We start from the raw sequence: 27,367 nt of genomic DNA, 5'->3' as shown, positions 1-27,367 counted from the left end.
ACACAAATCACTGTTCCAGTGCAAGAAAATTATAGACCATATGCTGTTTGAACTTTTGATGACAAATACTCAATGCTATATTTGGTTGCCTTTGAAAATTTCTCTACGATCCCTCTAACTAGAAAATGGCCTAATATGCAATTTAAGTACTAGCTGAGAGTGCCACAGCTTAGAAAATGTGTGGTATGATTTACTGAAAGCAGTCTATGGTAAGAACTAAGGAATTAGATGTCTGAAAACATTACTAATTTGGAACAGAATGTTGTGATTTGACTTTCTTCTAGACTTTAAAATGTTGACTAGTTGTAATCATTAATCTTGTATTTTTTCTAGATCAAGGCTGTCATGTTGCTGCTAAGAATTACATTAATTAATTAATTATTATCACTACTATTATTAATATTACTAAGGATTGACCCAAGGGGATCTTGATGTTGAACTACATTGAGCTATAAGCCTAGTCCTTTTCTTTGAGACTAGGTCTCAAGGCTGGCCTTGAGCTTGCAATCCTCCTGCCTCAGCAACCCAAGTGGCTGAGATTACACCTATCTGCAAGAGTAACACTATTTACAGATCTATGAATGGGGTGTTTCTGAGAGCAGCAGGTCTCCTGGTTGTTCTGTAGTCATAAAGTTTAATTTTTTGTGTCTTCTGGCACAACTTCAGATTTTAAAGAAGCCTTGGCAGATGGCTTCTAAGTGAATATATTTAGGAAAAGAAGATGATATGGTCTTGAATTTTAATAGATAATAGAAATCTACTCTGGTTCTTTAAGTAATCAATAGATAAATGGTAATTTATCATCATGAATTATGGTGCATTAAACAATTCTTCTTGCTTATTTACTCATAAAAGATTAAAATAATGGGAAGTTGGAAGGGAAATAAAATAGGTTGTCTAGGCTTATGATGTGTTTGTTTTGTTTTTTACAATGCTAGATAAGACTGGTTTAGATTGTGAAAATCTTGACATAATTAAGAATTTATTGAATTAGAATTTGTATTTAAGGCTTTATTACTGTTATTGGCCTATTCTGTGGTTAACAAGACATTATATAGTATGGATTTATAATGGAGATTAATTTTTCCCTATTAAAAAAGAACATGGGCTATGGGAGTTTGTTTTTTGACTTAATTAGTACTTATGCACCTATAAAATGAATTGCCATATCCCTTAATAGAGGTTTAATACTAAGAAAACAACATCAAATATTATATATGTAACTATGTTTCCTTGTAACTGAATAATACTCTGTTGATTAAAATTTTCCAACTGTGCACATTATTTGCTAGATATAGCCTCATTTTATTTTAAAAGATTACTGCAAACATTATTTAAATTCTGTTTCTCATAAAATGGGCATTGTGGTTACTAAGATTAAACAAATGTTGGCACCAAGGCCACTTTGTGTATTAGAAATTCTGTTGAAGTATAATAACACGTAATAAATGTAAAACAAAATATATGACAATTTTTTAATGCAGAATTAATGTTTACTACCCAAAAAGAGGCAGGTCGTCATTCGTTTTTAAATATTTTTTTTTAGTTGTTGATGGACCTTTATTTTATTCATTTATTTATAAGTGGTCCTGAGAATCGAACCCAGTGCCTCACACATGTTAGGCAAGTGCTCTACCACTGAGCCACAACCTCAACCCCTAGGTCATCATTTTATATGGTGTTACATTTGGTATCTACTTTTGTAATTTTCAGGATTGTTTTAGAGAAAGTTGACTACAAATGCCAGTGATATTGTTCTAGATTTTTATTGTTTGGCCCTTAAATTAACATAATTGTGAATGTGACTTCAAAATTATATTTGAAGCATATGTTTTAAGTATGATCACATCAAAAATATTTTTTTTTGAAATCTAGGTACTTTTATTTTTTCCTGAAAATATTTAATTTTCCATATTTCATGATTTTTAAGTCTTTGAGAAAGACAAATGAAAACCTATTGGGATGATTCAGCTCTTAGGTTCTTTTTATTAAAAAGGATATCATCTCTCCGGAACTATTGACATTTTTGAAGCCAGGTTTTTGTGAAATGGTTGTTTTGAAATATCCCTGAGATCATATATCAAAACATTTGATTGCAGGCTTTTAAGATGGAGTGATTGTAGGTTTTTGTCTGAAAGAGCAGATTAAATTTTTGTTTGACGAAGAAACCTTTAAAACGCTCTGTTTCTTTATAGAGACCATGGGTACCAGGTGTGTTGAGAATGTGCTGTAGTTTTATTTAAGCCACTAATATCAAATGAAAATATAGTAAGGATGATATATTAAGTATATAATAAATATATATGATTGATAATATGTGCAATTGGAAGTATAAATGTTTCACATATATCACATATATATGCAGCTGTGCAAATATACATTTTTCCATGCTAACAAATTTAGATAGGTTGATAATTCAGCAACTGCATTTCTCATTTACTCTAAAAAATCTACTTTATTACCTTCAAATGACAGAGTGTAAAATAAATATGACAAAGTAATCATTATATGTGGCTTTATTAAGTCATCTATAAATGGTGCACACATCTGTGTGTATGAATACGTGTGTGTATATTTGTAAATTAATTCTTAGTGCCCCAATTTATGACCATTTGACTTTTGATTTTTTGACTTGATGATGGTGCAAAGGCAACATGCATTCAGTAGATGCTAGAGTTCTATTTCTGAATTTTGCTGTGTTCATGGGCTGTACTTTCTCAGGAAGCTGGGCAATGGCTATGAGCTGCTGCTCCTAGTCAGCCACATGATCACGAGGGGAAAACAGGTAATGCCTTTTAGTGTACTGTGTTACTAAGATAAAAGTTCAGTGAGTGAGGTATATTGTTTGTGTTGTGTCTTATTTTCAATTTATGAGGGTTTAATCAATATGTAAGCCATTGTAAACTGAGGATAATCTGTGTGTGTGTATGTGTGTGTGTATATGAGTGTGCTCATTCTCAAAAGGCATTTAATTTGTTGTATGAGAAAGTAATTAGACACACTTAGGAAAATAGAGGAGACAAACATGAAGCTAACGTCAGTACTATTTCAACTTTAAAAACATAATCTAAAGATAAATGGATTACATTTGTGTCTTGCTTTTCCTGTAATTCAACATCTCTGGAATTCCTAAAGCTATACCTCAGTTTAATAGATTATCCAGAGCTTACCTGCCAATTTTTGCCATCTCCTTCTCTTTCTCCATCTCCTTCTCCACTTTCCTTTGTGAAGAAGTGAAAGAATGGAAACATTTTGATGAGGATCATCAGAAACAATAGAACTAAAACCCATGCTTTCTCTGTTTTCATTTCAAAAGTACATTCTTGTCCTAGAGAATATATTTGAATTTCAAAATACACTCAAGTTTTCATTATTATGTAATTGACATATGTATATGTAATTCAATAATATATAAATATAAAATTTTCCATGTGTACATAAACACATTTATATATTTTTCAGCAATTTTTATTAGCTTTGATTTAATAAAATATGAGTAGTAGAGTATTAACTAAAAGTAAGCTTAATTTTCAGTTCCTTATTTATTCTTTGGCCCTAAAATTTCTTAATTTCTTTGAAATATTTCAATAACACAGATTTTTTTGTTTTATTTTTTTAATACCTTTATTTTATTTATTTATTTTATGTGGTGCTTTATTTTATTTATTTATTTTATGTGGTGCTGAGGATCAAACCCAGTGCCTCACATATACTAGGCAAGTGCTCTGCCACTGAGCTACAACCCCAGCCCTGCAGAGAGAGAGAGAATTTTTTAATATTTATTTTCTAGTTTTCGGTGAACACAACATCTTTGTTTGTATGTGGTGCTAGGGATCGAACCAGGGCCGCACGCATGCCAGGCGAGCGCGCTACCGCTTGAGCCACATCCCCAGCCCAGTTTTTTGTTTTAATATCCACTGTCATACTCTTATTTATGTCATCTATGTATTCAATATATACCTTAAATACCTATATTTACACCTTCTGTGCCCCAAACAAGAAAGACGTGTCACTTTGATGACGTATGCACTGAATCTGAACTTTCATATAACTAGATGGCAGATGATGGGTACCTCTCTTGGGGTAGGAGGTTACAAATAAGTAAGATAAGAAAATTAAAATGATTCATTTGCTAATTGACTTGAGTTGATAACTATAAAATAGGATCAAGTTTAATATATTCTTTATTAACTTTAAATACCAGAGAAATAATTTATGCATTTAAGAAAAATGAGATGCTAGTCCATTCTATGCATTTTCAAGGCATGTTAGTGAATATGCAGAGAAAGTGGTTCCTGTCACAGAGGTTATAATCTTGTAGAAAATATGGACAGGAGACAAATGACGAAATAAACATCTAATTTCAGGTAGTGCTATTATAAAGACAAATGAAGAATTATCAAATGGTAGTTTGGACAGAAAGACTATTCTGAAAATACAACTTGATTCTCAAACTCTTTAATAAAATGAAGAGCAATTGACAAACAAGTAGAAATGCAAGTGTAAAATGTCCTAAGGCAGGACAAATTTAGTGTGTTCAGGAACAAAAAATATATCATGTGTCTAAAAGGGAACAAATAGTAGTAGAGAGAATGAGGTTGGAAATTTAGACAGAGGATAGAGCATACACAGCCTAGTTTTCCCTAATTCATGGACTGTCACATAACAGAAATTATTGTGTGATTAACACACTGAGTGTCCTTAGGAAAAAATCCACTAAAGGCATGAAAGGTTTGACAGAAGTTGTTCAATCTGGTTTCAGGGAGAGTGCAAGCAGGTGTATGTTTTAGGATGCTGTCATAAAGTCTTCTGAGGAATAAGGCAATAGTGTTAAAGACCTAAGAGCTTTCTAATTTTATGGAGATGATAGTCTCATCAGAATAAACCAGATTATGTATGAATGAACAAACAATAAATTTTCAAAAAAGATGCCAAAAAGTCAGGAAAATACCAAATATATATAGAAGTTATTCCCAACAGGAGAAAGAAAAATACAGTAACAAAGATATTGAGAATAGACAGAAACAGTGTACCAAAGGTTCAAGACAGCAGAAGTTGACAAAACCTCAATACTGATCCAACTTCCAGGCTCAGGTTGTAAATCTATGTAATTTCCTTCAAAGAAGGGTTAACTTTATTATGGCTTAGCATTAATATTTCCTGAATTTTACTGATAAAGTGATTGATTCCTTCATAATATTAAAAATACACAATCCTAACTCACACTCTGAACTACTGAGTCTGAATTTTCTGGAAGGAAGCTTAGTTATGTGCATTTTTTTTAAGCACTGGCCTCAGGGCTGCCTAGGTAACATAAAGCACCCAAGTGTGATCAATTGTGGGTGGCAGAGAGATATGGAGGCTTTCATCTGGCTGATATTGACAGTCCACTTGGCCAAACTTTAACCTATGCAATCATATATGAAATACATGTATTCTGAAACATGTCTAAGTGAACTAATAAATTACTCATAAGCAGAGACTTTGGTAGAAAAGTTAAAGAAGTTCTATCTGATGAAATTTTAACACATTCATGGACAGTGACAGAACTTTTGAATTATTTTTTAGTTTTATATGCATTGTTTTCTTAATGCTAGTTACTGATATTTAATTCTACTTATAATTTATCTTGGTCTACACAGACAGCATTGGCTACAGATACTGAAGGATGATATGTTCTTATTTCCATTTGACACAGTCAAGAGTTCATATGTTTACTATGTTCACTCTTTGTTTAAAATATGATGATGACATTATTCTTTTTTAAGTGAACTACTGTTCCTTTGACTCTTAAAAGTGTAGCATGTTTAGTTCATTGTATAAATTAAGGAGGTTTATTCATAACTATTTACTCATATAAAGTTATAAAATCTGGATGTGGAAAAATGAAAAATCTTATCTGTATGAATACTTTTTTAAATCTCATCCAGCACTTGGAACAATTCCAATTTCAGAGAAGAGGCTGCAGATAATTTTAATAATGAAGAATGAAATATTTAAGAAATTATGGAGAATCCATTATTCGTCTTATAAACATTTATTTAATATTTTTCAATGGATATTTTTACAAACAGTATTCATTTTGTTCCCACCCTGTATTTGACATTGTACATATACAATCTGATGTCAACTTTGCATTATCGTTCTATTTTAAAAATTAAAAAGTACCATCATAGAAGTTAAGCAACTTAACATTTAGTTAAGCAGCTTGACATTCAGAAGTGGCTAGATGCCAAGATTTTTAGGCCAATTTGGACTCTAATATTACCTATTTTGCATTTGGAAGCACTATACCTTTATCAGAAAAATTGGGAGGACATTTCTTTTTATGTAATTTTGATGGCAGGATTCTTATATATCATTTTTTTCAACTGATATTTCTGGATTATATTATTATAAATAAATCAAAGAGACATGGATTGACTATAACTAAACAACTAGACATACATACTGGAATTAAACAGTTAAGTTTCTGAATGGCAAATGGGGGGTTGTCACTGTTGGAGTGGACGATTACAGATAAGGAAGGTAATGAGACTAGGATGAACCATGTAATACTTGGTCATAGTTAACAAATCAGTATATATTCATATTTAGATTAACAGAGATATTGTTGGAGTCACATAGAAATATTTATAGGTACCCAGAAGTTGACATCCACATATTCATATTTCTCTGTCAACCTAGATGCAATGGCATCTCAGTGGGAAAGAATCTACCTATCACCCAGATCTTAAATTCCAATATGTTTCTCTAAGACAAGATACCAATACTGCTAGGAGAAATGGCTAATTCTTGGACTGAAGCATATATAAACAAGGTGAGTGAGCCTGGAGCATCTGTCCTTTCAGTGTCAGTAAGAAAGAAAGGAAAGTAGAAAACAGACATGCCCACAATGATGAGGGAAAGACTGGATAATGTATTAACAATTGGAGTAACAAAATACAGAATCAAATTATAAAGCAGCACAAGCATGCCCATATTGATAACCATAAATACAAGATTAAATTGTAAAAATGACAAAGAATAGACAAATTTTCTATGTAGAAGGATTCACAATAATTTATGTATATATTCTATTCTCAAGGAAATGTGTCATAAATACCACTTTTTAAGTGTTCATCATATGTAGTATCTTCCGTGAAAAGAATATAACACAGATAGCTAGAAAAAAAGATAAATACAGTGGAGAAATCTCATAAATGCTATTTCAGTTATATGGTTAAAGTTAACATACCAGTGATGTTATGATGATGGTATGTCATCTTTTTATAAGGAAGGGGAATAGCAATTTGCCTCCTTGGTCTTTACCCCAAGTACTTAAAACACCAGTCTAATATTAAGGAAATATTAAGTTAATCTCACTTCAGAGATGGTATGCAAAATTCCTCATCAGTCTTCCCCAAAAGTATCAAGATCATCAAATCCAGGAAAATCTCAAAAATTCTCAGAGCCAAGAGGAACCTATGTAAAACTGAGGACTAATGTGGTATGTTGGGTAGGATCTTGGGACAGAAAAAAAGGATGTTTAGTAAGAGCTAAGAAAATGTGACTAATGTATTGACTTTAGTTACTATTAATATATATATATATATATATATATATATATATATATATATATATATATATATATCAATGTTGGTTTAGTAATGGTGAGAGATGCATATTATGAATATAAAATGTTATTGATAGGGAACATTAGGCATGAAGTATATAGTAATTCTTTACCATCTCTTTATTTTTCTACAAATATTCTAAATTTAAATGTTTATTTAAAAATTGGACCAAAATTATTCCACAGCAGAGAATGTTACTCTCCTAAAGTTTCAGTATCTCCTGTATTATTCCACATGAATATTTTCACATATGGAAAAGCTGCAACTCAGAGTTGTATAAACTATTTTGTTATTTCCACAACTTCATTTCTTTAGTAATTTTCCCATCTTCTTGCATAGGGACAGTAATAGTTTTATGATTTGACATCATTCTACAACATTTTACAAGCAGAAATGTTCTAAGTCATCATTCTCATTTGATACCAGTCTTCCTTAATAAAAGGTTGAGTGGACAGAGATTGAGCTAAAGATATCAGTGAGGGAGGCAAATAAGATAAATTGAACATGCCCCTTGATGCTGACAAATCTGGTTACAGTTATTGTAATGTACATGATACCTATAAAATACCTTGCACTGGTAGAGGATTGCTGCCACTCACAATTTGTGCATCATCATTATGTCCCCAGGGGCTGTCAGTGTCCCCACTTTCATAAGCTTTACCCATGTAATGCAAAGATGTTCTTGTCACAGAGGAAATTATTCTGAACTATTCTGAGCTCAGAAGTGATCTTATTCTCCTATTCTGAACCATTATTTTAAAGGACATTTTTAGCCTCTGAGAAAACTGAATTTGAAAAACAATGGCATTTGTTAAATCAAACAGTTTTTGAAAGCTGTATAATTTATTTAACATTGATGGATGCTAGTAAATATCAAAATATTTCACCTTAGGCTAGTTATGTCTGTGTTGATTTTTATTTGATAACTTCATTTTTGAATGGTTGATTGTTTGAAAGCATTGATTCGATTTTTAAAATATGTGCATCAATAGATGAAATAAACTGAGTTTTGAGTAATACTATGTATATGTATGTGTATATATATATATGCCATTGATTCATTCATCTATCCATTCCTTGATTATTTATTAAATATCTGTATGCTAAGCAGTCATAACAGTGAACTAAACTAAATAATCCCTTGCCTTTGTGGATCATAATGATAAATATAATTTTCTATTTCTATTTTTTATTATGAATAGAAAATCGGCCATACCTTCAATTCATTAGGTGAAAACTGCTATCTTTAGGAAATGTGCTAATCTAAAATGATATTTGTATTTTAGTAAAGTGAGGAAAGAACTTTGAAGACTTAGGTTTGCTTTGTATTTACACTACTATATAATGCAATAAATATACAGTGATAATAGGAAAATAAGATAATTCATTCCTGAACAAATCCATTAAAAAATCCATTGTTCTCCTTAGTCCTCTCTTACTACTTTAGTAAATTTACTGTTTTGTTACAAATGCTACAATGGACCAGGGGTCCAAAGCTTATTCTTAACCTTTTGCCATATATATATATATATTTTTTTTTTTTGGATGCTTTATCCTCAGTGCTAACTAGGGCATGACTACCCTCACTGGGAATCAATAGGAACTAACTTCAAACTTATACTAGAATGTTACTGTGAGAACTGCCAGTCAATTATTGTTTCCATGGAAGTAAACAAACTGCATTTCAATACTGCATTTCAATACTTCATGTGGACTATTTGGGCTTTTTTATGCACACATTGTGTCCTATAGTATTAAAAAAAACTTTGTGAAACTGACATTTTAAGAAGACAAAGCTGAGAATGTGCATCCTCTGCACCAAAATATCACCACTCTCTGAAATTAAGAGAATAAAAATTGGTATATAAAACATTAACTACTGTACTTAAATATTGCTCTATTACATATTTTATATAGATTTGTATTTTCATTGAAAGAAATATATTTTACTCAAAATTTATTTTTTTAGTTTGTTGTAATTGATCAAAAATGACAAAAAATTATTCATTCTGCACATATTCTTTGGCATATTCTCTGTCCTAGACATTGTTCTAGATGCTAGAGATTCAAGAGTGGACAAAATAATCAATATTTCTGCTGTTATCAAATACATTATAGTTGGAAGGATTGAAACAAACAAAAATATACTTAAGTTATGTAGTATGTCAGGTGGTGATATATAACAGCTATGGAGAAAAACAAGACTAAAGAAGCAAAAGGAATGTAGAGGTGATGGGAGATGAGAGTCACTTACTAGAGTAAGTTGAGTAGACATGAATGACCTCTCTGAGAAACTCAGTGGAGGTGAAGGAGGGAGCCATGAGAAGCTGGGGGAGAGCACTTCTGAAAGCTGGAAAGCCCTGTATACATATCCTTCAGCAGGAGTGTGGCAGGACAGCAAGTCACAGAGTATGGAGCAGAGCTGGTGAAGAACAGCAAGAGGTCAAAGCCAAGAAGATGCTGGGACCAGACAACCATGATCTTTGTACACACTGTACGGCTGGGTTTCCCCTTTAGTTGATGCAGAATCACTGGAGAGTTTTAAGTAGAGGGTGAAATGATCTTTCTTTTCCTTTAAAATAACCAGCCTCTCCCCCATCCCAAGTTAACTGTGTTGTTTTTTGGGTCTAACATGCATTCCTTCTAAACATTGTTCTTGCAGTTTGTTGTTCTAAGTGGTACTTCTAGTCTCCTAGAGTGGTACCTCTAGATTGTTTTCTGGAAATGTCCAAAAAAATTGAATATGACAAATCACAGTGTGTTATTTTGTCTGGACAAAGCTAATAAAAAGCAAAATAGTCAGAAGTGTGTTTGTGTGTGTGTTTGTGGATGTGTGTGTGTGCATTTATGTAATTTAAACTCACCAGGTGTTCCTTACTACTTAGATGGGGCTGTTCCTCTGATTATATAATACTCACTGTGGCTGACATCTTTTACATTATAGAAAATACTGTCTGTCTTTCTATCCACACATGAACACATGAAGTCAACCCACCATGTCAGTAAATTCCACTTCTTTGGATTCAATCATTTTCAACTTATGACTTGAAAATATTTTGAAAAAAATGCATCTACATTGAACATGCACAGATGATTTTTGTCATTATTCCCTAAGCAATAGAATGTTTCAATAGAACATTTACTATTTATACAATATTTACATATTATTACATGTTATAAGAAATATAGATAAGACAAGTATATGAGATATATGTATGTTATATGTAAATGTCTTGTGCTGCTAAATGAGAACTGAGAAATTCATTATTTAGTGACTTTGTAATGTGTGAACATCAAAGAGTGTTTTTAACATAAACTAAGATATCTATGGCTTCACTAGTCAACACAAGGACCCAATAATCAGTCTTATATGTGTGACAAATAACTATACTATATGCCATTTTTATAAGGATTTGATCATCAGTGCATGTTGTTGATTGCAGTCCTGAAACCAATTTTCTGTGCATGATGAGGGATGACTGCATATAAACACACACATATGATAGTTTATGATAGTTTTTCCTATGTCTTTTATAAAAGGTAAACCCTGCAAAAATAAAGGTAACCTACATCAGAAAAGATATTAGTCAATTCTTTACTACATCAAACCCAAAGTCTATACAAGTCTCAGCAGATTGAAAAAATGGACATTGACTCATAGATCCAGATGTTTTGTGAACTCTCATATCTTAAATGTATGTGAAATCTCATACACATTTTCTATTTTTATTAGAAAAGTAGTTATCTCAGACTCTAAGCAGATAATAATTAACATTGCAAGTGACTGTGATATAATGTAATTGGGGGCGAGTGGAAATCAAAGAAATCATTTATTCTCTTTGCTGTTGATTTCAAGATATATGGCATATTTAGTAACATTTTAAGGAAAACTTTGACTAGATTTAATATATGAATTTATTTACAACTACAGGACCCAATGTTATAATAATAAATGTTCAAGAGCTTTAATGTTGTGAAAATGTGGTAATACAGGTAATCATGCATCTGTATTATGCAGAGTCCATACATTAAAAAGAATCCATAAATTTTAGAAACAGAAGATATAAGGTCTTTTTTCTATATAAAAGTAAATTATTTTATACTTCTTTCTGAAATGTATTGAGATAATGAAGACCTAAAATTCTATGTTCCTACAGTTTTATTATGAGACACTTCACAAGGTGGTTAGCTAGTTTATATTTGTAAAACACTTAATAATCTTATTTTGTTTTTTGGTACCATGGATTGAACTCAGGGGCCCTTAACTACTGAGTCATATCTCCAACCCTTTTTATTTTTCAATTTGAGACAGGGTATCACTAAGTTGCTTGGGGCCTTGCTAAATTGCTAAGGCTGATTTGAACTTGCAATCCTCCTGCCTCAGTTTTCCAAACCTCAGGGATTAAAAGTGTGTGCTAAACCTGGAAATCTTTAACACCTTATATAGAGAAAGTCAAATTGTTGCCAGATTAAAAGAAAATTTAATCATTTGTGATTTTTATGATATGATATCCAAAAATGCTAGTACATATAATACACAGAAGAGGTTATATTTCAGGGCTGTATTAATCATGATATTCTTTATTTGTATTCTTTTGCAGCCCCCTCTCCAGTCACCAATGTGAAAAAGGGAAAAATTGCAAAAAACAGCATTTCTTTGTCTTGGCAAGAGCCGGATCGCCCCAATGGAATCATCCTGGAGTATGAAATTAAATATTTTGAGAAGGTGGGAATAACAGAATTAAAAATGCCCTTTCCGTTGTTTTTCCATTTTAGCAACCATAATTATCCAATTTATAGAAGAGTATGTTGCACTTTTACGTGTAAATCAATGACAATTGATTCTGCAGTCATGATGATTGAGGCTAGATGTGTACAGGGAGCACTCTATTCATGTTCTGCTGCAAGTAATTTATGCTCCTGGATACCCCCATATAGTCTAGCGTCAGCTTAACTAGTTTCACAGCCCATGAAAGATGAAGTCATAGGACATTTTGAAAGTGTTGAATGCTCTTAAGCTATTGCTTTTCAGTAGCAAATGCAGCATGCTACGAGGAATACTGTGTGTACTGACAGCCAGTAAATTGCCACAATACTGTATGGTTAAGGATGGCTGGGTAGGTGAGGCATGGGTGACATAGAATTTTTTCAGTCTCCTAACATGTATCTAACACTGTCATGTAAATCTTACATTAAAATTTGAGGCTACTAAATTCTTAGAAATGCATTTCTTACATCTTGATTTCCTCTCTTTCCCTAAATTCTTTCCTAGGTTCACTGTTTTGTATTTTATAGTTAATTGTTGAGATCTAAGGATAGTAATCATCTTCTTCTTTTTTGAATCCACAATCAAATAAGCTATAGGTAGTGGAATCATATGGGTGAGAGCTAAAGATAAACTTTAAACTTCTAAAGCTGGACAAGAGTATGTGGCCAAGATATGTAGCCACCATTAGTCTTCCACCACACCTTATTATAGTGTGAGTTTTGCACAGCCTGGAACTGAATGACATATATTCCTTAGAACAACCTGAATTTTAACAAAGGGGAAGGAGCTAGATATATGTGCCCAAGCCAGCTTCTAAGAGGTGAACTGGAGACCTTGAACAGAAAGTGCTGTTTCAATTGAAATACAAGTGGAAAATAACACAGACATAGTGTGAACAAATAGATCCCCAAAGAGAAGCTCATTTTTTTCCCCCAAAAGCACAGAGACATCACTCCTTACTTTTTAGGAAAGAACAAAGAAAATTGGAGATAGTACAAAAAGTTACTCAACAATACTCAAGGAAATCGCTCAACTTAAGATAATGGAAAAAAGTGGGGAGAGGACAGTGGTTCTTTTCATCATCATATAGAACACTAGTGAAAACAACTTAAAAGTCTAAGATTTTAGGCATATGCATAGAAAAAGGGTTCAAGTAAATATGTCAAATTTTAATTTCTCAGAGTATTATAAAGATTTTAAAAACTGCTTCCTTTGTTCATAAATTCAGCAATTAACTAGGAAAAGACACAACAAAGTATAAAACAGTAGTAGGGGGCAGGGAGCAGGAGAGCTATCTACATGTAGTTTCTATAATTTGAATGCCTCAGCAATGTTCATATATTGATTTCATTAGTTGTTTTGTTTTATTTTTGTACTACTTGGAATTGAAACCAGCTTGACGCATGCTAGGCAACTGCTTTGCCACTGAGCTACATCCTCAGCCCCCATATATTTATTTTGTTAATAATTGAATTGTCAATTGCTACTTTTGAAATAATCATCTTTTTACAAATGACTTAATGGTAGCATTACCTACATTAGATCATTGGGGAGTATAAATGATGATACTTAAATTTCACAAAAATATGTTTCCCAAATGTATTATTCACTAAGAGTGCTGCAAGGAAAATACTTATATAACAACCTATATTGAGATATAGTTTACAAAGCTTCTTATTGACAAAAATGGAATTAATGTAGTAGAATGTAGTAACATTTTACTGATTCATTTTTGTCTGTGATTATACTCAAAAACAGCATGCAGTTTTCAGAGAATTACAATGTAAATACTTACTCTATTAAAAATAATTTGTAAAATTAATGTTACATTTATATTCCCTAATTAAGTTTTTGTAAGCCTTATTTCTCTATAAGCATGAAAATGTATGTATAATTTCACACACACACATATAAATATATTTGCAAACACATGTTAAATTCAGCTGTATGTTCTCTAAAGTTAAAATTTTAATTATTATTAAAGTGGATTTTCAAGAAAGCTGAAATGCATCATGAAAATTTACAACAATTAAATGGCAAAAACTCTGTGTTTGAATATATTCTTATGTCTTAGATGAAAGAAAAATTAACAATAGGAAGACAAAGGTTTTGTTTGCCTCCATTTTTTTTTTCTAGTAAATCAACCAACTGGACTAATGAATGGCTTATTTTATGCCAAAAATAAGAAATCATCCTTTTTCTTCTTATTAGTAAACTTGTATTATTTTTGTTACCAATTCCCACCATATATATAAAATGTTCCATTGGATATTCAGAAGGAACAAGGATTTAGCCCTCTTTTTTTTCTTCAAGTTGCTGCTTCTATAAGAATGAAGAGTTAATCAACAAGTGATAAGCAGGATTCCTTTTCTATTAATATTTCTTCTAGTGTATTTAATCCATGTGGAGGAATGATTGTCTTTAGAGATCAAATTTATTTTTGGATTATATTTATTTTAAAATGATTTTGTTCTTTGATCAAGCCAGATTACTGAGCACACCCATGCACACACAAAAAGATTAAAAAAAAAAAAAAAAAACACTTTTAGGAAAAAGAAGAAAAAAATACAAGGATAATGAGCTTTTATAACATGTATTGAGGTGGGGGTCTTGGTAGATTTCCAGAGCTCATTTAGAACCTTCAAAATGACACCACCATTTTATTGAATGGCTTTTGGCCAGACACAGGTGGCAGAGCTTTCCAGGGCACATGCATTTGCCAGCTGGCATTTCTGCCTGTGATTGCCTTGCTCTAATAGAGGTCATTGGGCTTCTCTGCTCTGGTGTGGTAATGGGCCTATTGCCATCCTTTAATTAAAGGCAGAGGAGAAGGGAAGCTGCCCCTTAGCAGGGTGTTTGCCAGCTGGCTCCTTGTGCTGAGTTCCTCCCCTCTATACATGTGAACAGTGTTTGCTAAGCAGCTGGGGAATGTAGCTCATTTGCTCAGCTGGGGCAGGAAGGCAGCAAAAGCCAATGCCCTAACCAAGGATTTGGAAGCCTGGTAATTGTGGGTATTGAAGAGGTATATACAGAATTTGTGAGATGAAGAAAAGTATAACATAAGAGTATTTTAAAGGAGTGAAATAGAAAGAAATTTTGGAAGATATTTAGATCATTAATAACGTGAATTCATTGATCTTGATCTATTAGATATATGTTTTGCTCAATTCTCTTTAATAGTTGCATTCAGCTAACTCAGCAAGACAATGAATAATTATACTCTAGATAAGGAACAATTGAGATATAATGTTAATAATTAAATAATGCCAGAATGTTGTCTTTTTGTGAAATTTGAATTGCATCTCACATTATTTCACAGAGTAGCATTTCAGTTTTCTTGTAATTCTGTTTCCCTTTTTCCAAAACTAATAATTCCAAAATTTTTTACAAAATGTACTCACTATACCTTTAATAGTAAGGATTTACAACCATGCAAGCTTTTAAAATTTGTTTTGATTTTTTTTCCTTTGCAGAAGAAGAATTTACCATCATTTTATGTGTTAAGAATACCCAAATTAAGTTTAAAATTCTATGATATTGTGGAGATTATACTTGGTGCTATGTGTTTCATTTCTATCATATCTCCTCCCAGTTATCTTGATAAATAGTTTCATCATCACTGTAAAGAAGAAAAAATGGCTCCAGAGTTGGTACCCATATTTGCAAATACACTTGTTATGACTGAAATTCTAACACTGTTATGTTTGCACTTTTAAAAATTTTTCCCATTATATGTGCTAACATTGTGTGTAAAATCCATAATTATATCAAATTTATAAAAATCCCACATTACTTTTGGCTAGATTTTTTTCCCAAGTTAAATTCCCTTTTATCAATTGGAAATGATATCAATAACCAGATATTTAATCATGTATTACTGAAAGCTACTATTTTAATCATAACCAAGCTGGGATGTAAATATTAAACTGAATAATATTGAGAAATAGTACACAATATTATCAGGTTTAGTGAGTCAAGAATATGAGTATTCTCAGAACAATCAGTAACTAAAATAAAAGCTATTTACAATATTTCAGAGGAACACATCAAGAAATCATCTGCCTTTTACTGCTCTTAACCTAGCATGTAGAAGGGACAACAGAGCTCATAGGAGAAAGAAGATAAATAAATGTTTGTTGATGAAAAAAATGAAATTTTGAGGTACAGTTTTTCAGGATTTTGTAGGATTTACCTATTTGAATTTCCTTGCAAAATTGAAATAAAATTTCCTAAGCCTTTAAAAGACTACACACTTAAATTAATCTATGCGTTAAAAAAGTAAAATTAGCCATGTATCTAGTATGAACTCAAAAACCTATTTCAATTAGAAATTAGACCATTCTTATTTAGAGAGTAATTTGGGTATACTTAATTCTGAGATATTTAATATGCTTAAACATATTAAATAAGGAACAGTAAATTGCTTAAAATAGTATTGGTGGTGGTATAAAAAGTGGCTAGAAGTCAACTTTGGCGTACTGAATTATGAAAAAAAGAGAAAACATTTAAAACAATAATTATGAAAATTAAAAATGTATTTTGGTTTATTATGTGTTTTCACACATATTATGTGTTTCGTTCTTACAACATTTATGTGAGAAAACTCAAGCAAAAATTCCTACCCCAAGTTGTACAGATAAATAAACTTGATGATAAAAGTAAAAATTAACCTGCTGTATTTTAGCCAGTGATTTCAATATCTACTCTAAAGCCAATGAGTAACCTCAGAGAGCTTTGGAAGGTTAGCGTGGACTTCTGTGAGTAGCCCAAATTGGGACAGTTTATCTTTTGTTTAAGTTTCCAAACTTGTTTTTCCAGTCATTTCTTTCCTGCTCTATCTCCATTCAGTATTTTCCATACCCCTTGCATACAATACGAATTTTTAAAAGGAAAATAAAAAGTATTTTTTTATTTGAGTGTTCTCCTTAATGCTAACTATTTAGGCAGAGTGAATTGAAATAAAAATTCCCTGTTACAGTACTAATTTCTCCCCTAAGCTCTAAATATAATTAAAAATTTAATTCACTGAAGTTTTAAAGCTTAAGACTAAACATATATGAAATACTGTCAGTTTTCCTCTATGAAGAGGCAACATGTTAGATACATTCCAATAATACATTTTGAGAAAAACCAGCATACATTAATAATAATAAAATAAAGTCTGGAAATAATCTCCTGCAAAATTGCCTTTTAAGATTTTTAAAATTTTGTTTTTGTCAAGGGCATGAGCATATATTATGGATGAGTAGAAAGCATGTTACTTTCAAAACCTCAAGTTCCAACAACATTGTAAGATCATATTTATATATATATATATATATAAAAAAAAAACACAGTGAGGGTGTATGAGATTTTTCCAAAATAGGTTTGAGCTAATAGAAAGTTCATTGGTTTCTAGTTCATTTCTAATATACATTTCTAAGTTTTGTCATTAGTAATTCATATGTTGAATTTTTTATTGTATGTACATGTGCAATCCAAGGACCAAGAGACCAGCTACACAATTATCAAATCGAAAGAGACCACTATTACTGCAGAGGGCTTGAAACCAGCTTCAGTGTATGTCTTCCAAATTCGAGCACGTACAGCAGCAGGCTATGGTGTCTTCAGTCGAAGATTTGAGTTTGAAACCATCCCAGTGTGTAAGTCATTTTAATTACTGTCAACTCATGTCTCTGTAATGGTTAACAGAAAAGAGTCAGTGGATCAATACCCTCTCTGGGCACTCTGTCAGTTTCACTCTCCTTCCCTCTCTCCCAGGCGTGACCCTTCAGGTAGGAAGCATCTGTCATGCTGTTATGGTAGGTCAGCAGGTTAACACTTGGGGTCCCGCTCCTCATTGCATTTAGTCCTTTGGGACATGGTAAATCAGGAGATCCTTAAGAAATGTTTAAAGCTTGCATCTAAAGACTTTGTTTCCACTGCTGCCATACTTTATTGAATTATTGCCATTTACTTTTTACATGTTTTGTTGAACTATGCTACTTTAGTTTAAGAAAAGAAAATTCCTCGGCTTTCTTGATGTTGAATTTGGCAAGAAAATGGTGCTCTCAGTAACCTATCTGCTTTCTTAAAAATATATTTATTAAATATTTTGCAGTATCTTAGAGTGGAGAATCTGGAAATGTTTCCCAAATTTACTTTTGGTATTCTTTTATTTTCCCACAAAATTGCATATTTTTTCCTTTTAACTTCAACAAAAAATAGAGATTACTAATTTATCCTAAAAATAAAAGCAAGATTGGAAAAAATGAATAACTTTACCTTTTTATAGATGAAAGAACGAATACTATTAAATTTCATTATGAAGAAAATAACACAGGAGTGCTGCAAAATGTCAAGAGTGTATATATATACTTTTTAAAGCCAAATTATGTAAAAATTAGTGATTTTAAAATGAAGAAGACAAAAATGAGAATTTAGTTATTGGTTTGCTTTTTTAATTATTAAATGATTATTAAAGTAAATATTCATAACATTTAGAAAATCAAGATATACTTCTAATTAATATGTTTAACTAAATTATGAAGAAAGAATTTTTTCAATAGTGTAAATGGAAGAGAATAGTGTCATGAAAAAATTATCAATGAGGCTTGTATATTGGTGCATGTCTGTAATCCTAGTGGCTGGGGAGGCTGAGGCAGGAGGATTGCAAGTTCAAAGCCAGCCTCAGCAACTTAGCAAAGCCCTAAGTGACTTAGCAAGACCCCATCTCAAATTAAGTGAAATAAATAAAAGAGCTGGGGTTATGGCTCAGTGGTTAAGTATCCCTGGGTTCACTCCCCAGTTCCAATAAATAAATGAACAAATAAATAAAATAAAAATTATAAACTATTTTTTTCTATGCAAAAGAATATTCCATGACTGATATCTAGTTAAAATCACTGAAATTTGAATCTCCAGTGCCTAACTTCCAGAAAAGTTTCTCAATAGACTTGGTAATAATATTACCTTCAATGTAAAACAGATTTTTGATGAAAAAAAGACATGCTATATAAGATGGCCATCCTAATAAGCCTTCATTTTTTTAAGGTATCAATACTAATGCACACTTGCTTATGTAGTCTCCCAATTCTGGGTACAAAACTATATATAATATCAAAATATGCTTGAATGCTTTGATAACTATACAAATGAAAAATTCATTTTATATTAAATTCTACTTAGTTGTAGATGTTGCCATGTTCATGAAGTAGTTTTTTTTCTGACTTTTCAATTTTCTACCCTGTACTTTTTTTTTTTTTTATTAAATACTCATTTCCAGGCATGCCAACATTGATCAATCAGAGCACTAAGAGAACTAATATATATTCAGGTCAGTTATACTTTTACAGAGTCTCACCTGAGGTCATATGCTTTTCAAATTTTTTCTAAATCCTCTCTAGAGAAAAAGAAATATCATGCAAATATTTTTCCCACAAAAGTAGAATTTAATGTTATTGTTAATAAATAATGACAATGTTTTAGGGCTGACTACTCACAGCTAGTAGTATAAATTCTTACTTTTACTTGAGTTTGTGTTCATATATGTAAGCATTTGGAGGCATTTCTATTTTGTAGAAAGTATGTATTATGTATCATTCTCATTTGATCTTTACATGAGAATTCTTTCTATATAATTCAACACAACTGTATAAGCGTCTATTACATAATAAGATCTGTTGGGTTCCAGAGAAATCAACATGAGTAATACACAGGAACTACCCTTGAAAGTACAAAAATATAGTCTGTTTAAGAGAAAAAATATTTGCTTCAAACCCCATTTTAGAATAATTTTGTTTACTGGTTAAAAATTATTTTCATGGCTTCCTATATATCAAAATTCTTTTTGCTCAAAGTATTGAGAGTGATTCAAATACTTGTAAGGTACATGGCCCCTTCTTCCTCACAGTTTGTAGTTTTTTGGTAATCAGAGAAAATGCATGATAATTAAAACAATAATTCCATTTAGAATTTCAATAACATTTGTGTTATATGCCTTTCACTTCACAATAATTATTGTAGTCTTTTGTGAAATTGTGATAATTATTTTATTGTGCATCATTTACTTAATATCATAAATTAATTTTAACATATTATTTTCCCTCCCCCAAAAGTTCTCCAAATCTCCAAAGCAAGGATTATAATTTCTTAAATGCTCTTGTATTTTTCCCCTTAAGTTTATCAGTGATTTTCATTTGGTGTTGAAATTTAAGAATACTGGCTTTAAAGAGTTATTATTGGTAAAGAAAATCTATTTCATCTTTCAAATAAGTACAGAATATTATTTCAAAATTACTTAAAAAATAATTTTTAATTAACTAATTCATAATAAAATGCTGACATGTTATTCATTTGGTTATATTTAAAAATTTATTACAGGTCTTTATAAAACTTGACTTCTTTATTTACTAGAGGTGAAACTGTTATGAAGACTTTTCTCTTTTATCCATTTATCTTCTAAGTAAAAAATATGGGTCTAAACCCAAGTGTAAATAGTGGTAAAACAGGACTGCAAATATATTTATTTTGGAAATATTGTTTTATATGAGAATTTGGGATAGGAAATCTCCACTCATTTTTTTTTCTTTCCCAAACTTTAGTTATTATCCATATGCTTAACAGTAGTGACCAAGAGAACACACACCTATCCCCACTTACACACCAACAAATAAACCTTCCATGAATGATACCAGCCAGCTAAAATAGTAATTCATTTTTTCCAGTTTCTTTTAACTTGTCTTAAAACTTTGAAATTCTCACTGAATCTTAATCTCTACTTGCCCAAGATTTACTAATCTCATTTTTGTTTGTTGTGTAGTTTTAATGTATCACTTTCTTCTATCTGTTTTTTATCTGTGGAACTCAAATCTGTTTAATCCAAATGCTGAAACAATGCTATTATGATTTTATTTGAAATTTTCTTGAGGTAAGTGTAGATTCAAATTCAATCGCATGCAATCATACTTAGAACTTATTAAGCACGTTGTTATTTTCTCCCCATGGTAACTTCTTGCAAAACTATAATGTAGAATCAATACCAAGAGATTCACATTGATACTATCCACAGATATCAATCACATTATTTTGGGTTTTTTTTCAATCACATTATTTTGGACTTCTTTGTATAGAAGTGTTTGTGGACATGTGTATTTTCAGTTCTATGCAATTTGGTCCTTTGTGTGAGTTCATGAATCTATCAAAATACTGAACCAATGCACACATGTTGGAAATCCTTCTTGTTGACCTTTTAAAACCATATCCACTTCTTTCAGGAAAAACTCTATTCCATTAAAACAAACAAACAAACAAACATGGAATCCATTAAACTGTCCTCCATTTCTAACATTTTTGCTATTTAAAAAAAATTTTTTGAATGGAATCATACAGCGTGTGACTTTTAGTTTGGAATCTTTTTTTCCTCCACTCAGCATAATTCTCTAGCAATAAATACAGGTTGATGTATGCTTTCAATTTGTTAATTTTGATTGCATAGTGATATTCTGTGGTATATATGCACCATCTCTTGAAGAACATCTGACTGATTCCTATATTTGCTTTTGCAATCAACATTTGTGAACAACTATGAGCATTTGTGTACATATTTTGGTGTAGAAATAAATTTTCATTCTCCTGGGCTAAATCCCAAAAGTATAATCACTGGTTCTATTATGATAATTATATGTTTAGTTTTACAAGAAATTGCTGAACTCTTTTCCAGAGTAGCTACAGAAGTCATTCAGTTTCTCCACATCTTCATCAGCATTTGATGTATTCATTTTTTATATGTATTTATTTTTTAGTTGTGGTTGGATAAAATACTTCTATTTTATTTGTTTACTTTTATGTGGTGTTGAGGATTGAACCCAGGGCCTCTTACATGCTAGGCAAGTGCTCTACCATGGAGCCCCAGCCCCAGCCCCCGCCTCCATGTATGCCTTTGCTAGTCATTTTGAATAGGTAGATGGTGTATCTTATTGTGATTTTCATGTGAATTTTTCTGATAGCTAATGCTATTCAACATCTTTTCATGTGCTTATTTACCTGTCATACTGTTTTAAAGTTTTCCACTGACTCCAGAACTCATACTATTTGTCAAAATCGTAATTTTGTTCAGTTTTTTCTGATGAAGAAAGTGAGTAGATAATAATTCTGTGAGAAAAAATACTCAAATTCTCAGCTCAGTCTTCAAAAGCATTTATAATCTGGCTCTCAAAAGTTTGTTCAGTTTTAATGATTAATTGTTCCAATATGTACATTACGCATTATATAAGTTTACAACCAGGAACTAGGAAGCAATGCAAAGTAAAAAATGTGATTTCTCAAAATACTACACCTGAAAGTTCCTAGGAATAATGAGAGTAAATAATGATTTAAAAAGTGACATTTACTAAAATATATTAATTTTTATAACTGATAGACATTTTAGTATAGTATGTTGCATTACTTCAAACTTTGCTTCTCGGTGTTTTCAAAATATTCCTCAGCTCTTTTTTCAATATTACATCAGCAACTGACTAATTTTTAACAAATATACATAAGTAAATGGGAAACAAGAATGCCTAAATATTCATATTTTTAAAGAATATAAATTTAACAATATGTTAAAATGGAAATCATGGCTTATATTAGACCTAATTTTTTTCCCACCACCAAATAAGTGTAAAGAAATTGACAGCCCTGTAGATTCTATCTTTTCATCTTAGTTAAAATAAGAATGAAAATATTAATGCCCTCAGAGCAAACAAAATCCTGATGAATATTTTTCTATTAGAAATATCTCATAACTTAATCATTACAAGTGAAATTTTCAATAATTAAGAATTACCAAAGAACTTAGAAAATTATTAATTAAAAAGTTAACAAATTAAAATGTATTTTAAAAATTTTTCATCTTTTTAATTGCATATTATACAAAAAATCTGATTTCAGTGTAAATTAGATAAAAACATAGAAATACTTATAAAATTAAGCATTAATTAGAATTACTCAATACTTTCACAAAATGTATTGATTTAAACATTTGAAAATTTTGGCTTAATATTAGTTATTATAATGTAAGACATTTTCACATACATAAGTGTATTTTAACCCATTGTTAAATTAGCTCTTATTTAATAATTAGCTCCAGAATAATGACATTTATTAAAAATAAATCATTTGACACTACTAGGAACCTTGTTTGCAAATTTAATACTTTTCTTAGTTTCAGGTTTCCCCATTTTTATCTCTACTTCTGATTAATCATGCCTTCTTCTTTTAGAACCATATCTGTGAGGGTTACCAAATTGTCACATTGAGGCCAGAAATATTTCTTGTCATCAGGTTAGAAGGGCTTTTGAATGCTAGACTGAATTTTGGAATGTGCTTCCATAGGTACTAGTAATCTGAAAATATCTTGGTCAGGGAAACATAATCAAAGTTATGGTTTTTGATATTTAATATACATACAGAGGAGAGAAAAAATACTACAAACACTCTTACAAGATTTTAAACATATAGATTTGAATCAAAGAAATTAATAATTAGATAAAATAAAGTGATACATGAGGTACATCGAAAGGAATGTAAAAAAGTTTGGTTATTAATGGACAAGTAAAGGTTAAGAAAGAATTAATATAGTTAAACTAGAAAGAGATCAAATCAGTTGGTTTATTGTTTTGATTCATGTCTTATTTGTTGATGTGTTTTTGTTAATGCCTGTGGGGGTGGCCTTAATATTAAACATTATTCTTATGTGGCAGTAAATACAAATGAGGGGGAAAGGTGAAAAGTAGAGCAATGCTTTAGAGAGAAATAAGCATTGGAGTTACGAATTTTTCATGTCACCTGATGCCTTGAGCAAAGAAGTATCTATGAAAGGGAGTGAGAAAGAGAAGCAGGGAGAGAAAAAGATAGAGGTGAGAAGGATCAGGAATGAGTCTTCAGCAAGTTCACTCACTTGGAAGATGGGAGTGAGAATGTAGAATCAACAAAAATTACAAAGCAGTGCTTCAAAGGGGCAAAACCAACCATCTTGTCAAATGCCATAGGCAGCAAGAAGAATACTGATTCTACAATGAAATATATATGTTATATAGAGTAAAATTTCTTATTACAATACTGTGTAAGATAAAATGAGCACTAATTGAGTTTAGCAAATATCATGTAAAAAACAATAAATAAACCTCAAAGGCAGAAGAAAAGTTGCACAGAGAATTTAATAACTTGACTTTCACAAGATCAGGCTTATTCCATATAACCCAGTTAAGATGCTGACAAATAGGAAATAATAAGAATGGTAAATAAACCAGGAGATAATAAATGGAAATCACATTCACTGTGTATTTAAGGCTGTCAGTAAAGCATTATACTAAGTGTTTTCTATTATTATTTCTAATCTTAGCGGAAAGATAATGATCCAGAAAAAAATATTTTTATTTGAAGATTAAGGAATGAAGCTTTAGAAGATTAAATAACTTCCTTGGCCTATATGTCCATTAAATGTTGGACTTTTTTTTTTCAAATTCAGGCTGAGCACCAAAATATTTACATAAAATAATTTACTTTTTCCTTTTAAATTGAGATAATTCTCAGGCTAGTAAGTTGCAAAGAAATAGTCTATAATGGAAAAAATAGCCTCACCTGAAGGAAAGTCTTTAAAGAACCAAGATCTTTGGAGAGAAAGAAGTAGTTAGGTAAAGCAGAACAAGATGACAGACACAGTGATGGTTAATGCTAGATGACCGGAACACTCTATTGTATAAAGTGTGGCCTTTAAAATGCACAAAGTGGGAATGGATTAACACACTGAGAAAATAAGAAATACTATCATTGTGGAGGTGATTTTATTTGGAAATTAAAGAGTGAATAAAGGGCATTCAAGCAGCAGTTTCAATCCATTCAAAGTAATATTGAACTTATATAACATTGAACCAAGTCTGCATGGTTTTCTTTAGATTGGTGTCCTCTATGGGGGTGGAGGGAGAAGGTGGTGAGTGAAGAGATAGGTAACTGAGAATAGCAATTGTAGAAATAATCCAATGTTAGAAATTAATAGAGTAAATCCTGGGTGATGGGATAATTTTTCCTTACCCTGTTTATACTACACGACAATAACCAAATTATTTATTAGAGATCTCAGCATCAGAGAACAGGAGAAATCCAGGTAAAGAGATATAGAATTGAAACTATTATCACCAGAAGAAAAGAGAAAGTAAAGACATAGACTTACTTTCTAAATAGCAGATATACTAACTAGCATTTGATAATATTTGGCTCTGAAGATTGGTCCAAAATGGTGTCTGTATAGCTCAGGACAAAAGAAGAGATAAGAATGTGAATGTCAAATAAAAATTATTTTTTTATATCCATTCTTTTTCAAAAAGTGATGTAAATGATATAATGAATAGTATAGGCTTCTTAAAGTTTAAAATTTCTGCCTTCATAATTTTCAAAAAATAACCCTACTCATAAAATATACTTCATGATTATATTCTGGTTGAAATTATGTTGTTAAAATTATATTTTTAATATTGGTGTTTTATTTAACTTTGATGAGTTTATAGTCACATTATTTGGATTTTCAGAGAAAAAAGAATAATCTAATCAGACTTTTTTTTCTAGAGAACAGTGGCATCAAACTCTAGAAATGTCAAATTGCATATACTTAATACCATCCTATTTAGATTAAGGTGTTAAAAGTTATTGAAGATGTTCCATTTTATCTTGTAAATTTTAGGTCCCTCAATGAATACTAGGCAAACAATATACATTCATTTTTTATGATGACAAGGAAATAGTCAGTGACTTAGTAATGCTTTTGAATTTCTATTTGGAGAGTAAATATTTTCTCCTGAAGATGCCTTTTCAATTACAGATTTTTGAGAAGGGACGTTATGGGGAAATCTTGGCCAAGGGTGTGTGAATTGCTTAAGCCATGAATTGATCACTAACTATTAAGTAGGTCTTACTTTGAATACATATGATCACTTTAACCACAAGCTTCCTTTTCTGTGTCTCCTATCAGCAGTTGCAGCCTCCAGTGATCAAAGCCAGATTCCTATAATTGCTGTGTCTGTGACAGTGGGAGTCATTTTGTTGGCAGTGGTTATCGGCTTCCTTCTCAGTGGAAGGTAAGATAGGAAGCTGTGATTCTGAACTTTTGCAGCTGATCTCTTCCTTACCTTGATCTGACCATTTGGCTGTTAGGCACATCCCAACACAAATCAGGCAGCAGTACATAGGTAAATAACTTCAATGTATGATGTATTTCTTAGGCCTTGTCTTGTCCATATTAGTGCTAATTTTTAAGCACACAATTTCTCTTTTTTAGGTATGTTGTCTTCATAGGAGTAGTATTATCTTGTTATTGCTTCTTCCAGTATTAATAAAACTCTATCTGTTCTTCAAATATAGATTTTTTTTTTAATTCTGAAATTTTTTTTCCCTTTCAAAAGTATATGTCTTTGCCTGTTTCAATTAGGGTTTCGGAAGATCTATGACTGTTCCTCAGAGATTTTTGAGGAATAGGGTTACTAATTCTATAAAGCAGATATTCTGGCAAATAAGCATTTGGCAAAATTTCTGAACATTTTTAGCGACTACTTTTCTTTTCAGCTTCTGCAGGATTTCAACTTGTGTACGTCAATCGTGTTATATACTGACTTGGAGTGAATTGCATTGAGTGTTGTATTAAGAGATATTTCATGTCTACATTTTTCATTTTGAAATAAAAGAGGTAGATCCCAACAGGAAGTTTTCTAGAGGTACTTCCTGATTTTGGACTAAGTATAATCAACCTTCCTTAAAAATAAAATATAAATAAGTAAATAAATAATAAGTAGGCTCTATTCCTATAACAAACATTTTTATTTTTCCGTCTTTTTCATGCAGGCTATTTTTTTAGGAAAAGATACTCAGTAGTGAGAGCTGTCCATTTCAAAAATTTATTTTGGTATTGTCTTTGATCATTTTAGAAAAGTTGTTGAAAGTCTTTATGGAAATATTTAAACCTTACAAAAAT

The 27,367-nt window shown here is 31.2% G+C and overlaps 1 protein-coding gene across 9 annotated transcripts in view; it reads left to right on the top strand.

The window, feature by feature from the left end:
- The window catches only part of EPHA5 (EPH receptor A5), a gene marked incomplete at its 3' end in the record, with an annotated part of 318,653 nt that overhangs the window by 207,324 nt on the left and 83,962 nt on the right, over positions 1-27,367 (top strand). For 6 of the 9 annotated variants that reach the window (XM_081303958.1, XM_081303957.1, XM_081303956.1 and 3 more), the window contains 3 exons: positions 12,218-12,342; positions 17,867-18,026; positions 26,372-26,477. In XM_081303958.1, the coding sequence (XP_081160084.1) occupies positions 12,218-12,342; positions 17,867-18,026; positions 26,372-26,477 (391 nt within the window). The remainder of the gene's footprint in view (positions 1-12,217; positions 12,343-17,866; positions 18,027-26,371; positions 26,478-27,367) is intronic. The other 3 variants (XM_081303955.1, XM_081303953.1, XM_081303960.1) reach the window with 1 other exon arrangement.

Source organism: Spermophilus citellus, assembly GCF_964194105.1.
Source record: "Spermophilus citellus genome assembly, chromosome: 8".
In the NCBI taxonomy this organism is placed as follows: domain Eukaryota; kingdom Metazoa; phylum Chordata; class Mammalia; order Rodentia; family Sciuridae; genus Spermophilus; species Spermophilus citellus.
The sequence above is the reverse complement of the archived record's forward strand: the minus strand, read 5'-3'. Positions and strand labels throughout refer to the sequence as shown.